Source organism: Glycine max, chromosome 14 (assembly GCF_000004515.6).
Source record: "Glycine max cultivar Williams 82 chromosome 14, Glycine_max_v4.0, whole genome shotgun sequence".
Taxonomy (NCBI): Eukaryota; Viridiplantae; Streptophyta; class Magnoliopsida; order Fabales; family Fabaceae; genus Glycine; species Glycine max.
Genome location: NC_038250.2, coordinates 44,513,033 through 44,530,984, shown reverse-complemented (window position 1 = coordinate 44,530,984; position 17,952 = coordinate 44,513,033). Strand labels below are relative to the sequence as shown.

Here is a 17,952-nt window from a genome sequence, read left to right as displayed (position 1 = left end):
AATCAATCAATACAATACTTGCTTCAAATTGAACGTAAATCCTTGGTTGGAAATACTAAACCAAACATGCACTTAAGCATGTGAGAAAAAATTGATTTACAAATATACATATAAATATTTGTTAAAAAACGTTAACTCATCCTCCTTGCATAGATATTAATACCCCAAGATAATAATTTTTAGGTTTAAATATGCTTTTTATTTTTTTAAGTTAACATTTTTTTATTTTTAATTCTTATAAGTTTATTTTTTTTAATTTTAATTCTTGTAAAATTATGTCTTTTTAATTTTAATCTTTGTAAAATATTTTATTCATTTTTAGTTCTTATAAATTTGTATTTTTTTAACTTTGATCTTTCTAAACATATAAACTTATGAGAATTATAAATGACAAAAAATTATAATCTTACAATAACAAAATTAAAAAATATAAATTTACATTAACTAAAATGAAGAAAATATCTTACCGAAATTAAAATTAGAAAAAAATCAATTTACAAGAACTAAAATTAAAAAAAAATATTAACTTACGAAGACCAAAATATGTTTAAACCTAATTTTAACTCTTTTGGAAACTATCATAACTTCATCAAGAAAAAATGTTTCAAAATTTTAGTTTTAATTTTAATTTTTTTATGTGTTTGATAATTATTGGTGTGTTTTATCTTTTAAAATTAATAATTTTGTTTCTAAAGGTGTCAAATAAAAAAATAAGAGAGATAAAATTGGTTTGTTAATAAAGAGAAAAGAGAGAAAGAAATAAGTTTTGGGTTAGAATTCTTAACAAACTAATAATTAATATTATTTAATGTATATAAAATAAATAAATAAATATACAAATCAAGAACAGGGAACCTATTACAGACCCGAAAAATGCACGTAAAAATATACACAATGAAAAAGAAAAGGTTGACTAACTCTTCAAAGATTTTATCAGATAAGATTAACAGTTAGCTAGGGCTTAGGATATTCCTGCACGTTAGAATTGAGACCTCCATTACGTTCCTTTTAATCACTAAAAGGTAAGAACCAAGGAGCAATTGAATTCCAATTCTATCAGTAAGCAATTGAAGATTTAACTCAGGACAAATCAATGGGGAGTTGGGAACAAAGTTGTCCATATATATAAAAGAAGCTCCATCCTTTGCAAGTAAATATGCACATTAGTGTGCTTCTCTTAGATCATGGGAGATAGAAACAGACCAGTTCCGTCCTTTTTAATAAAAGTTTTTATGACGTGAAGAATATTAGCTATTTCTTAGTTTCTTTTTCTGATCAGAACTTTTGGTGTTTTCTTTTTCTACTTTTGAATGACATAATGCAAGAAAAGAAAAGAAAAATGCTGTCTAAATACTTTCTCCACAGACTCTGCAAAAACACTAGCTATTTTAAGAAATCAAACACACTTCCCTCGTATTGAAAAATTATTACATATATGATCCAAGATTATTGTTGCTTTAATTAATCTCTGCATGTTGATTATATGTCCCATGAATATTAGTTAAAACTATAAACATATATATAGTGGTCTCTAACCATGCACCAATAATTTGTCGTATTTAAGAGGCTTGCATGAATATATATATATATATATATAAATATATATATACCAGTTAAATTTTACCTAATGAAAGTTGATTCTTTCAAGCAATTGGGTTGTAGTTCGAAAGAAAATCTGTCAAAATATTTTTTTAAAATATCACTTTCTGTAACGTACCTCCTCTCTTCCTTCATTTTTTTTTACATAGTAAAATTCCTTTTTGTATTATGATGATGATGCGTGCTGATGCTAAAATTATATACTTTTAAACTAAATAGAGCTGTTAGTACTATGTAGGTAGAAAGAAGGGAAGGAGAAAAAAAAAAGAGAAAATAAAACAAGTGATAAATGATGTAGTACATATCTAGATATTCCAAAATACAATTACATCACTCGATTATTGATGCCACAAATTAAGCTAAAATTACTTCATGGCCGGCTGGATGGATATATAATTATAATTGTTGTTCTAAATATTGAAATTAAATGAAATTTATTAGAAGTATACATATATATATATATATATATATATATATATATATATATATATATACAACACTTTTTATATTCAAATTTGTTGTATAACGTACAGTCAAAGTTTGATTTATTAACCGACCCTCTTATGAGGTCGACCCCTCATCTACATTATACATCCATTAAAAAGAAAAACAAACGGCCATATATGTCTCCTTTTTCTTTTCTCCCCATCTATTAATTTCATCACTCACTCTTTTACTCATTAATTATTCTTATAGTGACTGGCAACAAACACTTTGATGAATAACTTGACCTCATCTTTTAAGCCCCCAAAAAAATTAATCTTCCCCCCACGTCTCCTCCTTTATACATATTTTTTTTTTAAATTAATAGCTATAAGCGACTTAGATTTTGAGTACTTACTAATATTATTCAATAAACACTTACAAAAAGTAAATCATAATAACTTACTTATGAGATAGAAATTTATTTGTTCTCGACTGAATTAACTTTGTTAGTTCTATACCCATATATATACACATTACTCTTCAAGTCTCTCTGACAAGGTTTAATGAGTGATAATATTATCTATTAAAAAGATTTCGGGTCTAGTAGTGAATGCATAGCTGGTAAAGGAGGTTATCATTTAACCCCTTTTTTCTTGCCAAGTCTCTCTAGTCTCTACTAACCCAGCTAGAGTGAGAGATCAGAAAGAAGAGTAATGGATCACAAACACTATCAATCTCCTTTAGACCCATCATCATCTTTTCCGACCACTACGACTAACAGAGACCACTATCTGAAACAACTAAACAAGTTTTCACATAACATCTCCAAACCCAACAACATTAAGAAACCCACGTTTGTTGTCTCTTCTTCTCAAAGCCTCACTCACAACAACACCTTCAACAAGCAACACGCTCTCCCCGCCGAGTCTCAGCCACAAGTGTACAACATCAGCAAGGACGATTTCAGGGACATGGTCCAAAAGCTGACCGGCTCACCCGGTCATTCCCCGCAGCCCAAACCGGTTTCAACCTCTCGCCTCCACCGTTTGCGCCCGCCACCGCTGCCGCAAGTTTTTAGCAACCGCCCTCCGCCGCCGAACTCCGGAAACGTAGTCGTCGCGCCTCCGTCGCCTCTGCCGCCGTTTCCCACCGTCCACGCGGAGTCTCCCGTCTCAGCGTACATGCGCAGCTTTCAGCGGAACTCGGTGGCGTCTTCTTCGGAGTCGGAGTTTCAGATACCATTTTCACCGGTCACTTTTGGATGCATCAATTCGTTGGTGCCCCTTTCACCGACTGTGCCGGTTTCGAGCCCTGGATGGAGAGATCTTTGAACTTGTTTTGTTGGGGTATGTTTTGTACGTTGCGTGAGTCATGATGTTATATGTAGTTTAATATAATTTGTAATTTGATTTGATTATATTTCTAAAGTAAGAATAGTTGGACGTAAAAGTGTTGGCTTTTTAGAAATGGTGTAAAATCCACGACGGATGATATTAGAGTAAATGACTCATGACTTTGCTAATTATATATGTTTCTTTTTCTTTTAAAAATTATTTTTTTTCTTGAAGTTTTAAGAAAATTATGTTTCTTAATATTTAAAGAAATTATACATGTTTTTACCTTATTTTTTAAAACCTACACAAACTTTCTAAATGTCATCTAAGTAATTGACACAATAACAACTCATGCGCATTAACAGTTTTAATTAAAAAAGACTAAAAAAGTTAAAAAAACATATCACTTTTTATAATAATATACATATAGATTGAGATTTACTTAAATCTAACTTGGGGAAAAAAGTAACATATTTAAATTTTACAAGTATAAAAATAGATAAAAAAAAGTTTAGGATTCTAAACATTTTTATATTTATGAGGATGAAAAATATATTTTTAGCTTTTTTTAATCAAAGTTGTCAGCTTACATTAGTATCAAATGTTTAGACAATATTTAAGGAGTTTGTGTAGATTTTAAAAATAAAAAAAAATGTATAATTTTCTTAAATCTCAGGAAAGACATGTGTAAGTTTTATAAAAGAAGATATTGTAATTTACTCAATGTTGATATAAGTATTCTTAACCTTAAATTTATGTTTTTTTAAGGTATTCTCACTAATTATTATTTTTAGGGGGGACCCATCATCCACTTATTCTATAGTTTGAATAAGTTAATAAGTTATTTCTCGAATATATTTTAAGAAATTTAAAAAATAAGTGAGTGTAAATTTTATTTTTTTATCCTAAATCAGAAATTTTAGGTATCTTTCAACTCATTAAATCAAAGATTAATCTCACTCGTAATGTGTATTGTTGATCTAAAAAATTTTATACCATGTGAATCAAACATAAATTATTCTCTCATTCCCTACGTGGAGGCTTTGCACTAATGTACCAACCCCTTAAATGTACCAACCCCTTAAATTTAAGTGAGTATAAATTAGTAAATCTTTTATATGATAATAATACATACATACGAAAATGCTTTTCCATAGGAATGTTTACATGTGTCGTTGTCAAGAATTCTAAGCAATAAATTCATTTGATTTTTTTAAAAAGAGAATTCATTTAAATTATATGATAATTGTAATGTAATTATAATAATTGATTGCAATCTATTGTTTATATTATTATAATAATAAAAATGACTATAAATTATTTGATAATTATACATATTATACCTTTTTACTGCATATATTTATTATTATTATTATTATTATTATTATTATTATTATTATTATTATTATTATACAAGTAATAACAGATGCTTTAATTGTCAATAATAAATATGAAATTGAATAAATATTTTTGTCATTTATGAATAATAACCTTGTTTGGTGCCATCCACTATTTTTTGTTTATGTGTTAGTCTTACACTTATTTGCACACATAATAATTTATGCACAATTATTTACATACAAAATAGTTTTAAGATAGTTATGACATTCAAAAATAAAAATTAATTTTTATAGTATCTTCTAATTTAACATAATTTCACAATCACTATAGGTAATCATGAAAATTATTAATATCTAATATTTTTATTTTTAATTCAAACAAATTAAAAAAAATAAGATGTGGTCAATGAAACAAAAAATGACAAATGAATGTATGTTCAAAGATAATTCAATCTGGAGTAACTATACATATCAATAATTACATATGTTTATATGTAAATCAAGTAAAAAAATTGATGTCAATAGAAGATTTTAAAATTTAGAAACAAATAGGAATATCTTTTATTTGCATAAGAAATCAAATACATAATTCTATCAAGTATGATACAACATCATTATATATTTTTTATTCTTGAGTCAAAGACTACATGAGTATCCTTAACTCAATGCAATTCAATAAGTAAAAAAATATTTTAAACATAAAATAAAAATATTCAACATGAAATACTCAATCATTTATTTTTAAAATATTTAATTTAAATTAATTATGAGTAATATATATTTTAATTAGGATTAATTAATAACACTAATATATTTTTATTCAAAATTACAACATATTCAAATTAATATAAAATATAAAAAAAATTATTGAGTGAACATAAATATAATTCTTATTTTTAATATTTCCATATTTTTATTATACAATAATAATTAATAACTTAAAAACATTATATTTATGATACATTATTGATATCTAAAACAATAATATTAATTGTAGTTTATAATTCTTAATTCAAAATTTTAAAAAATTCTTATATGTTATAGTTTTAAAATGTTTTATATCATTTTTTTAGAAATCAACATATATGTTAAGAGTAACACACGCCACATAAATTTAAGTTTTAATTTAAAAATATATAACATGTAATTTTATAAATATTTTATTTTGATTTTTTTATTATAGTCTACAACTCTAAGTTTAAATTATTTGTAATATTGTTTTTCAACAATTATATAAATCACTAACCTACTAAACATATAATTAATTATTATTTCTGACATTGTATTTTTTTAAAATTCTATTTTATATATATATAACAACCATTAATAATAGAAAATAATAACTAATAACTAAATGGTTAAAATAAACAAATTGAAATTATAAATAACTCTTACTAGAAAAATTTAAAATATATATTTTATAAAAATATTTACCTGTACATGACACGGATCATAACACTCTAGTGTATATATATATATATCTGAATTATATGACTTAATGTTTGTGGTTTAAAAGGAAAGTGAATACTCATTTTATTTTTTATTTAATGTATTTCGATCAAATCTAAATCAAATCATTTAAACTTCTTGATTATTGAATTGAGTTTATGAGCTTGTTGACTCAGTTCGGATTTGTTCATTTTTTTATTTAATATTAAATTATTATTGTTATTATTATTATTATGGGAAGGCCTCTCTAAATTTTGTAAATAATAAATAAAAACATAAAACAAAATTTAAATATAGTAAAAAAAAATTAACAGTATAAAAAACTAATAATATAGAAGTAGTGAGAAGTTATAGTAGATTAGAAGAAAAAATTTAAAGTTTATGAATTGATTTAAGGGTAAAAATAGACACCAAATGAGAATATTTTTTTTATTATTAGTATAGATTATTATAATATTATTATTATTTATGTATTTTTTTTGTTTTATTTCTTTTATATTAGCTTATACATTAGGGTATAGGATGCATCATGTTGTATGATATTAATTTTGTGTTAAGTTTAGGTGCATTTTAATAAAATTTTAACTTCTAAAATATTAAATTTTTAAAAACAATAAACAAATTTAATATCATGACTTATTAATTAAACTCAAACCAACTTGGTAGTGAATTAATTGGATTTCACAATTTTTTATAATAAAAAAATACCCATTCCACCCAAAATTTGATTGGATTAAATCATGAATTTGATCAAACTCGTTGCTTGAATATCACAATGATTAACACTTTTGCAAGAAAAAAGAACAAACTTTATTCAAACTTAGAAACCAGAGTAAAATAATTTATCTTCTTCATTTTAAAATTATTTCAACGTAAGCAAAACTGACAGATTGGGTATGACCATGTTAAGTGTATAATGCCAAAACACTCTTTCAGGCAATTAGGCAATAAAAAAGATTTTAAAGATGACGAAGAATGATAAACTTCTAAAGAAATTAGTTCTGATCAAATTACCATGATAAAAAATACCACGGTAACTAAACCTATATAGTCAGTCAAACTCGGTAAACAATATAGAAAGTGTCAATGGACAAAGTGTTGTTCATGGTATAAACGTTTCTAGTATCTTATGGATTACCTTCTAATTTGATCCCTGCTGAGTAAAACAAAAAGAAAAAAAAACCCTTCTAATTTGATCCCCACTAATGGTTTCTCTATCGATAAGTAGAATACAAAATGTTTATTTAAGCTGTTCCGCAAATATGATTACATTTTATTGAGGGTACCTTCAAACCCTTGGTACAGTTCTCTTGAAGGAACAAGTTATACACCACTAAATACTTAAATATTTAATTTGCTGCTATTGTTGCAAACTTTAATAAGGATTCATTACACTTATGACTCAACAACATTAACTAACTTTACTTTAAGAACCATTTAAAAACGAATGAATAAAAATCACGAAATGATATACACGTTGATTCATATAACAATAAAAAAAAACAAAAAACAAATAATAATAATAATTTAGTCAGGTAAATGGATCGAATAGCTTATGTTTTTGGTGCACCGCTTGATTTGACCAATAATTAGGGTCTAAATGATATATATATATATATATATATATATATATATATATATATATATATATATATATATATATATATATATATACAAGTGAATCGTCAAAACCTATCCTTTTGACAACCTATTTTTTTTTTTTTAATGAATCAAGGTATCCTTCCATCAAAGTCAATAATTAATCTCAAGGTACTCAGAACTATTCAAGGCATTAACATTTTCAAGTAGATATTTTTTTTTGCGCACAAGGATTAAATTTATGATCATATATATATATATTTAAAGGATAAAATTATCCATGTCACACCATGTTAGTAGATAACCTATTCAACAACAAAGGAATATTATTCCTAATGAATTTTTTGATAATTAAATAAGATAAAATAATAATGATGGGACATCTACCTTAATAAATTATATTTATAATATACTTTATATTTATATTATCTACTTTATATGCTAACTTATATTTATTTATTTAATTTAATAAACATAATACTTAATAATATTTTTGAAGTTAATTATATACTATTATTTAGTATCTATAATAATCAATAGTATTTAAGAAAAAAGTTATTTATCAATATACTTAATTAAATATTATTTTTCTTTCACAAAACTTGAATCCAAAATTTCACTAAGGGGGTCTTAATAGAAGACACAACATGAAAAAAATGAATAATAGAATACACAAGAAATTAAGATGATTGAAAGTAAAAAAAATGTAATAAAATAATTGATCAATAAATAAAAATTACTAGAGTTTAAAATTAAATAACAACTAAAATTATAAATATCTCAAAATATATTTTTAATAATAAAATATGATTAAAATTATATGAAAATATCATTTAAACATGTATATTTATTTCATTTTACATTTATCAAGTATTTGACAAATAATTTATTCAACACTTATAGTAATTTAATTCAATAATCTGCAGTTACTAATTTTCAACTTTTAGTTATTAAATAGTTCTTCAGCTTCCAAGGTAATTTTTTAAACTAACCGAACATATGACTTTGTGTTCAGTGTGATGCCAATTCTACTTCTTTTGGTTTTTCTTGCAACTTGCTTGTAATGTAATTGTTTCATGCTCCAATCTAAGTTGTGCGGAATGCGGACGTATCTGCCGAGGAATCAAATTATAATTGAGCTATTACACTTTTTTTTTCTATTTTATTTCTTTATCATATTTTTCGTCTTATATTTTGTTCCTTATTTTTATCTTATCTATATATGTTTATTGTATCAATATAACATCTCATTATTTTTATTTTATTTTATCTCGTAATTGTTCACTGTTTTAAGGGACATGCCGATTTCTGACGTTGGCATTGGTAAGGATTATAGTCAAAAGGTGTATGGAACCAGGAGCATCATTGATTCGTGCAACCTAACACTTTTCACATGTCAAGTTGTTCATATTGACCAGCTTTGCTTTTTATATTCAAGGTGCTTTTTATATTCAAGGATTATAATCAAGGTGCTTTTTATATTCTTTGCTTATTGTGCCTTGTTATTAGGCTTGTTAAGGGAGCGATTATTTTTATTACCCATGATTAATTCTGTGCCTATTCTGATACTACGCATGCTTATTGTGCCTTGTTCTTTCACGCTCCGCCTTGGTTCCACCGAAAGCCTTGACAGCATCGTGAGTCATCTATGCAAACTCCAAAGTCACTGTAGTTAACGTTTCCTCACTACTTCCATTCCGGCCACTTAAATTATCAAACGAAGAGAAACATTTGAAAATTAGAAATCATACTTTTTATATCAAACACTTCTCCATGACCCCATGTGCATTGCACTAAAATAGCGATCAAGAACAACAAAACCCTACCTAAACATAGTGAAGTTGAAAACCCTCACAACAAAAAACACGTTAAAATCGATCAGAGTTATGATTCCGAGGCTTTAGAATAAAAACAAATGAAAGGTGTCACACCTTCGCATCCTAAAATAATGAGCAATACGAAGTTTGCTAAAGAGAACAACATCTTGGTAATATTCTAAACAGCATCATAATGGAAATTTCAGTGTCATTAAGAAAATAGGCAGTTCAGAAACGCGTATAAATGGAAGGACAAACTAAAATAGCCCAGTACATCCACAATTCATAACGAAGAACACGAATGCCCAAAATCTCAGTAACATTGAGATTAGCATTCAACACCTTCTCCCTTTGAAAACATTACAGAAGGGAAGTTCAATGACTAATAAGCAGAGAGTATGGTATGTTTAATTTTGTTCCCCGTCACCTTTGGGTGCGGCTTCTTTAATTTCATCTGCACCATCGTCCTGAAACCACAACAAAATAACAACCGTAATCAATAAATAGATTCACTAAGGAGTAAAAGACAATAAAGGAATAAGATGCAAAAGATATGGTGAACATCTGAAGAGCCATACCTGCATGTCAGAGGTCCAGAGGGTGAGGTTATCACGTAGCAGTTGCATGATCAAAGTGCTATCCTTGTATGACTCCTCTCCCAATGTATCCAATTCAGCAATAGCCTCATCAAAAGCCTGTGAAAATATCAAAATTAACAGAAATGTTCACACGATTAAATACCAATTTAGAACAAGCGAACCAAATTTATCAAGTAACAATCATTTATCATTAAACAATCCCCTATTTAGTCACCACAACAAAACAACGTTACTTCAACATAACTAAAATTATAGTATACAGTTTTTACAATGAAATGAATATTTTTCCAATTCATGGACAACACAAACTTCGAACATTTCACTACATCCTACCATAATCATGTTTTTACCACAGAAAAAATTGTAAGTAATCAAACTGGAGATTATTGAAAGTAAAATAAAATATCAGTTTCTCTAAACACTAACCTGTTTTGCAAGGCTGCAAGCCCGATCAGGAGAGTTAAGAATCTCATAGTAAAACACGGAGAAGTTCAGAGCAAGACCCAGCCTGATAGGGTGAGTTGGAGGCAACTCGGTATTAGCAATGTCCTGCAGTGCACGCAACACCGTCAAACAAAAAAAAAATCAGAACAAAAAAAAAGCGGAATCCAAACTTCAAAATCAAAGCAAATCATTCAAAAAAAAGAAAATTCACAGATCAATTTCAAACCACAAAATGGAAGTAACCGCAGATCAAACACACGCAAAAACGATTCAATAATTTCATATTTTCAATTTTAAACAAGCAATTTCAAAATTTCAACTTCCTTCGGTTCAAAAAGCCGCTATTTCCAACCTAAATTTTGCAACGCAGAATCACATGTTTAAACCATAGATCAAACACGCACACAAAAACGACTCAACAATCTAATATTTTCAATTTTAAACAAGTAATTTCAAAATTTTAACTTCGCTTCAAAAATACTGTTATCGTAAAGATTCCACTATTTCTAACCTAAAGTTTGCAGAATCACATGTATTGAACCATAGATCAAACACGCACGCGAAAACAATTCGATAGTTCAATATTTTCAATTTTAAACAAGTAATTTCAAAAATCAACTTCCTTCGCTTTAAAAAAAATCACCGTTACCGTAAAGATTCCACTATTCTCGCCTAAAATCCACCAAATCGCGCGCGCGTGAGATTCCCTCCCGCGCGTGCGAACAATATACACAAAATCAGTCAAATGGCAAACAGATCTACATCTCAAAAAAATAAAAATAAAAAATCATAAAATCGAAAGAAAAAAGAAAAAGTAAACCTGAGCGGCTTTGTAGGCGGAGAGCGTGCTCTCGGCGGCCTCCTTGCGGTCAGCGCCGGTCTTGAACTCGGCGAGGTACCTGTGGTAGTCTCCCTTCATCTTGAGGTAGAAGACCTTGGAGTCGCCGGAGGCGGCGGAGGGGACGAGGCGCGTGTCGAGGAGTTTGAGGATTCCGTCGCAGATGTTGGAGAGCTCGGCCTCGATCTTGGAGCGGTAGTCGCGGATGACGGCGACGTGGTCCTCGTTGCCGCGGCTCTCCTCCTTCTGCTCGATTGAGGAGATGATGCGCCAGGAGGCGCGGCGAGCGCCGATCACGTTCTTGTAGGCGACGGAGAGGAGGTTACGCTCCTCCACGGTCAGCTCCTCGCTCTCGGCGGAGGCGGAGACCTTCTCCATGAACTCCACCATCTCCTCGTAGCGCTCGGCCTGCTCCGCCAGCTTCGCCATGTACACGAACTCTTCGCGTGGAGTGGGAGCGCTCGCCATTGCTACAAGATCTGGGTGAGAGAGAGAGAGAGAGAAAGTGTGTGTGAGAGATAGAGAGAGGGATTCGCTCGCAGCAAGCAACTAATAGTGGGTTGTGGTAACTATTTTATTTGTGGGGGAACTGAAAGGTTGGGATTGGTTCGTGGTGATGTGCTTCTGTTTCTGCCACCCATGATTGCGTTTTCGAGGGGGGTTATTTTTATTTTTTGACGCGCGCAATCCCCACCTTTGGATCAGGACAAAAATAGCTTCTTTTTTTTCTCTTTAAAATGTGTTTTTAGACTTTATAATTGTACTTTATTAGAATATGAGCATTAAATTTAGTTTTCAACATCTATATATTACGTAGATTTAATTACTATTATAAGATAATTTATTATATTTAAAAAAAATTAAGAGAAAATAAATTCACATGTATTTTAAAATTTAAAGAATAGATTTATCAATCAATATAAATATATAAAAAATATCGATTGATTATATTTGATTGAAAGTTGTATCTCACTCGTTAGATGTCGACCTATTAAGACTTCAACCATCTTCATACTCATGCATCTCCCAATCGTCTATAACTATCAACCCACACTAATAATAGAGAATAACTTAGCAATCAGAAAGTATGGATACAAATACCCATAATAACGATTAATGGGGAGTTAAAGACTCAAATGATCGTTATTTTACAAGGTAAGATAGACCAACTACTAGCATGTTTGGATACCATTTAAAATCATGGTGACTATCTCAAAAATCATGGTGTCACCATGATTTTTTCAAAGCAACTATATGTTGCTTCACATCCGCCGTGATTTGATAATTGATTTTAGTTTATCTCACCGTCATCCCAAACAAGCTATACATAGATAAAAATTTTAAGGTCTAAGGAAAAGTCTAAGATTACAAATTATGATTATTTTATTTGAATACTTATGGGTTAAATATATTAAAGAGGTTAGCAATTTTTTTCTTTTAATTTTATTTATTTATCTTGTGTTTGTTTATGCTGTGATCTGTTTATCTTCCTTATATTTTTGCGTTCTTGTTATTATCAATTTAAATTTTTATGGGAATGATTCTTCGTGTTTTTTATTAGTTAGTTAATTTGTTAACAAGAATATTGCTTTGAGAGAGAGAGAAAGGGAGAGGGGAATAGATAGCTAGCTGGCAAGCACGGGGAGTTTGATTTCGTGTGGCGGAAAGGTGTGACTCACGCACTCGCATGGTGAGTGACTGACTGGCGTGGATGGGACCATGGACCATGGTGTTCGTTGGAAAAATGTTCCTTCAATTTGAAATTTGTAGTTTGCATCAGATTGCAAAAAAGAGAAATTGAATTTTTTATTTTATTATTGTACAAAATTTAAATAAAAAATGCTTGTTTTTTATAAATTGTACAAAAATTATTACTAACATAATTTTTTACTACAATTATTACTAAGATCATAAAGATATGATTCTTATGAATTATTACTAATTAAGATTATAAGAGGAGTGATCAACAATGAGGGAAAGTATCTCAATCTCAAGATGTATTGCACTCTATGTGCAATAAGAAGGATAATACTTAATAGGGTGGATGGCCATCAAGGTGAATTTGGAAAAAAGTCTATGATAGGTTAAAGTGGGAGTTTGTTAAAGATACCTTGTCTAACATTGGTATTTCAAGTAGCTTCATCAACCTAATTTGGAATTACATATGCACATTGAGGATGAAGATGCTTTGGAATGGGGAGGCTCTTGAGGAGTTTAACCCTATGATCTTCTTTTACAATAATGTAAATTGGAGAGTGAAAGAGGAAATACAAATGAAATGTGAATTTCAAAGTCTGGATAATCTAGACAAATACTTAGGTGTGTTTATATTTTATTCAAGCCCTAATAAGTGTTAGAAAGTGGGTTTGAACTTAATTCAATTCTACAAAATTAATTTATAAAATAACTATTGTTCTTTCTTATATAATTTATCACGACATTATCTTTTTTTTTTTATTGGACGTGATATTTCAACAATATGCAGACTTTCAACAATATCTCGAGACTCAGTAATTGGAAGTCGTGATTGCTATCTATGGCAGGCAGGATTACTCTTGCGAAATCGGCATTGCAATCCTTTCTACATAATGTAATCAATGTTGTTACCTGTGTTAGTGTGCAATGTCGCTCTTTCATTTGGGGAGACACAGAAGATGCAAGGAAAATACAAACAATAGCATGGAATGAGAGCTTTCCTAATGATCTGCGTAATATCCGACATACATGGGCAAGTATTATCCATACTTGGAAGCATTCTGCATGCAGTGTTGCATGGTGGAGGGAGTAGTGTTGATAGAAACATGCTAATAGCATGGACGCCACACATGGTTGGGAAATTTAAACTAAATTGCAATGGTGCAGTAGCGGAAAGTGGTATTGTTGCGTGACCATTTTGGTGAAGTTATACTCTCTTATTCGTCCAAGTTGGGAAGATGAGTCTGACTCTGTGTGCACTATTGCTTTTATTCAAGATAAATGTGATGATATTCGTGGTTGTTATTTTGCAAATTTGGTCCTATTTTTTTTTTGACAATTTAATATCTCACCACTTTAATTATGCATCTTAAGTTAGTTTAATAATAGAGTATTACATCAAGATATATCTCATTAGTGTAATAAAGTGTCACTTCATCATTTAGGTTAAATAATAAATAATAGATGTCGAGTAAATAAATGGATAAAGAATACACAATAGAAAATAGTGAAAGACTAAATTTGCATAAACAAAGAAGTGTCAAGTGTATTTTTCATCTCTCAAATTTGGGATAAGTTTAATTTTGTTGTCCTAAATTTAAAATTGATCATTTTAGTTCTTGTTCTTGTAATATGAAAAAAGCTTTTGTGTTTGGTACCTTTGTTTAAATGTCCTTAAATATTTGGTTGTCTGACTAACAAATTAGCTTAGATGGTAAGTCACTCTGTTCTTGCATTCTTATTATCAAACAACCTATGACAAGAGTGTTTTTCTTTTAAAGGATTCGTTTTGACAACATTTGAATAGAAAACTTTTAGACAGAAGGATTAAAACATACACTTTTCAAATTAAATAGACTAAAAAGATCAATTTTAAATTTATTGGACCAAAAACAAGCTTATCTCAAATTTAAAAGACTAAAAATATATATAAATTTAATTTATGAATTGGTGATAGTATGAAGACAAAAAAATTAGTTAAATCTATATTAAAGTAAGTTTAAAATTCACATAAAACAGTGAATTCAGGAATTAAGAACTTTGACTATTCAAAATTTAGATTAAGGAATAAAAATTCTGAAAAAGTTAACGAACCTTATTACTTTCTAAAATAACTTATTTGTTGTGTAGATCATCTAACTAACTTGGCCTTTTGAATTTAATGTGTCTTGTCGTTTTTAAACTTCTCTTATGATTGAATGCTTCATATTTATGATCAAATAACAAGTACAACTAAAGCGCTTAAATAGAAGTGTTTATTTAAAATACCCTCATTATTTATTTAACTAACAAAGAAAATAAATAATTTAGATAAAAAAAACTTAAATAGAAGTAGCAATAGATGTGTGGTTATGGAAGCCGACCATTGTGTCAATGAACTGATGTAAAGGAAAGGCGTTGAAGCAATAACTTACAAATACAAAATCAAATACACATTGAACATTTGTCAAATAGTTTTCAAGAAAAAATTGAATGGCGCCATTAACCATTAAAATTACTCACCACCAATATGTTAAACCAGGAAGGTTAAAACAAAAAGAGAAGTAGCAGACGTTGCGTCCTTAGGTGTTCAAAAAACAATTTTAGAAAAAGGTAAACACAACAAAAAGTAGTGGGTAGATTAGTCATTTGGTTCTTCCACTATATAGTATATTCCATCAATTGCATTGAAAATAAATTGTAAAAATTAAATTAGGTACTTAGTTTATAAAATGTGTAGGGTTCCTTCTAAGTTCTAACAGTTGAGCAAGATAATATTCTTAAAAAAAATTAATAATGTAGCTACATTGCATTGAAGAACTCACAACTGCTAGAGAAATTATTTAAATGAAAAAGATTAGACTTTACAGGCACTCAAAAAGTGTAAAATAAAAATAAAAAGAAAAAAAATGTTTCTCAAGATAGACATACCTCAACAATGTGGCATGTAAAATGCTATTATCCAAAATGTTTTCAAAATAATTTGTAGGAAAAACTAAATTTTTAATAAGTTGGCACGTGTCTAAACTTACCTTTTAAAAGTTGTCTCATTTATATACCATTGAGGGACTACTGATCAAAATATACTATAGAGTGGATTTTTTTTTCTTCTTCATAGGAGCTTAGGTTAGTCAGACTTTGCCTACTAAAATAAAAGTTCTCACGACCTATGGCCCAAACTCACTAAGTTGGATTAAGAGTAGCATTAATTTATTTAAAATATGTGGAAACGTAAAGTAAGAGGTCAGGTACGTAGGTCATGTACCAAAAAGTCGGTTAATCACCCAAAGGTATTTTATATATAATTGGTTTTACTTTGGTGTAAAATTGGATAAATTATTTAAATATAACAAAATAATAATTAATGAAATTAAAGTGTTAAAAGGTGTGAATATATTTTTGTAGAACAGATCATGAATACAGAAAAGTGTTTGTTATATTATCTCAACTATCAATTTACTTTTGTTAAAAAAAAACTATTAATTTACTTTTCAACCTTAGTGTACTCTTTTTTAATTATTTATTAAGTTTTTATAATAATGTGTAAAAGAGATCACATGTTGTTAGTTCGAATGGAACTCGTTAAATCCTTTTAAGTAATGTCTTTAATTTGAATTTTATAAATAAAAAAATGTAATTGTAAAAGAAAATCTTATTAAAGGTGATTAATATTTTGATATAAAAGAGATCAATCATAAGTAAAAGCGATAGATATTTCCTGATGACAAAAAATTTGTATAAAAGAGATTTGGTATCAATAATATTTTGACAATTTATGTAAATTATATTATAGGTTATATGGTTTGTTTTTATGTATGATGGGTTTGAAAAAGGAAACTTTTTGGAAGGGCTAAGTTATGTAGGGAATGAGGATCATGGGAAGTGTTCTTTCCTTCTGTAACCTGGTTCTATAAAGACCTGTAGTAATTGTTTATGGTACCACTGGTAACTTCTATCTTATATAAATATATCTTTTTGGCTAACAAAAAATAAGTAAATTATTCCCTTTCTAAAAAAAAGGTAATTTTTCAGTAGAAATTATTCATCAGTGGGTAATAGATACTTTATATTCATAACATTGTAAAAAGAAACGTAATTTTATGCTTATTTGAACTGTTTTTTTAAAAGTAATTATGTTTTTTTAAGAAGTAAATCCTATTTGTTTGACCTAATAATATTAGAGAGCTTCTTTTTAGATTGAATATTGCACCAAAGTGATCAAACTGAATCACATGTTTTATTTCTTATTCTTCGGATAACTTTTTGTGCGAAAACTACACCAAACTAAATAAGGGGCACCTATTATAAATAGGCTCTTGTGAATCCTCATTTTATATTTTAATTAGGTGCAATCCTTTTTCCTCATTTAGTCAGCTGAACAGATCATCAAAATGGTGGAAGATGTCGTGTGTGTTTTTCTAAAGCCAAATTATGGTCCCTAGTTTCCTAAACGAAATCAAGTCCTATCAATATTGCCATGGTATCTATACCAAATAAAAAAAAATAGCATTGATGGGTGAAGCATATATATGCTTAACAAAAGTACAAAGGGTTGGGATACGTAGTAGTGATGTGACAACAGAATACTGCTATTAGTCACGACTCACGTATAGCAAAAATTTTCAGGGCCGGGGAAGACGCATCTTCACACGATAATTATTGTTTTTTTTAAAAAAAAATACATGACATGAAAAACAGTTCTTCCACAGATGGCCATCATGATCATCATGCAGTGACTATTAATTAATTAAAATGTTATATATCCTACATATGGAAGAAAGTAGTATATATACATGATTATCATTTGGAAGGTATTAAAGCAGAGAAAAAGTT

The 17,952-nt window shown here is 28.7% G+C and overlaps 2 protein-coding genes across 2 annotated transcripts; one reads left to right on the top strand and one right to left on the bottom strand.

Moving 5' to 3' along the window:
- Positions 1 to 2,738: 2,738 nt before the first annotated feature.
- Positions 2,739 to 3,356, top strand: LOC102660139 (VQ motif-containing protein 9). Its single transcript, XM_006596823.4, has one exon. It carries the CDS (start codon positions 2,739 to 2,741, stop codon positions 3,354 to 3,356), a length of 618 nt encoding a protein of 205 aa, XP_006596886.2.
- Positions 3,357 to 9,622: 6,266 nt separating this feature from the next.
- Positions 9,623 to 12,084, bottom strand: SGF14K (14-3-3 protein SGF14k). The gene is made up of 4 exons (NM_001354043.1): positions 11,428 to 12,084; positions 10,590 to 10,712; positions 10,143 to 10,259; positions 9,623 to 10,031 (listed from the first exon to the last, which is right to left on the bottom strand). Exons 1-4 carry the CDS (start codon positions 11,911 to 11,913, stop codon positions 9,972 to 9,974), a joined length of 786 nt encoding a protein of 261 aa, NP_001340972.1. The 5' UTR covers positions 11,914 to 12,084; the 3' UTR covers positions 9,623 to 9,971.
- Between the last annotated feature and the right edge of the window lie 5,868 nt (positions 12,085 to 17,952).

Excerpts from the sequence above, each read along its gene's own strand:
- LOC102660139 (XM_006596823.4), top strand. The coding sequence starts at position 2,739 with ATGGATCACAAACACTATCAATCTCCTTTAGACCCATCATCATCTTTT.
- SGF14K (NM_001354043.1), bottom strand. The coding sequence starts at position 11,913 with ATGGCGAGCGCTCCCACTCCACGCGAAGAGTTCGTGTACATGGCGAAG. Across the intron at positions 10,713-11,427 it reads CCGCCTACAAAGCCGCTCAG|GACATTGCTAATACCGAGTT; the intron begins GTTTACTTTTTC and ends CGTGCACTGCAG. Across the intron at positions 10,260-10,589 it reads CTTGCAGCCTTGCAAAACAG|GCTTTTGATGAGGCTATTGC; the intron begins GTTAGTGTTTAG and ends ATATTTTCACAG.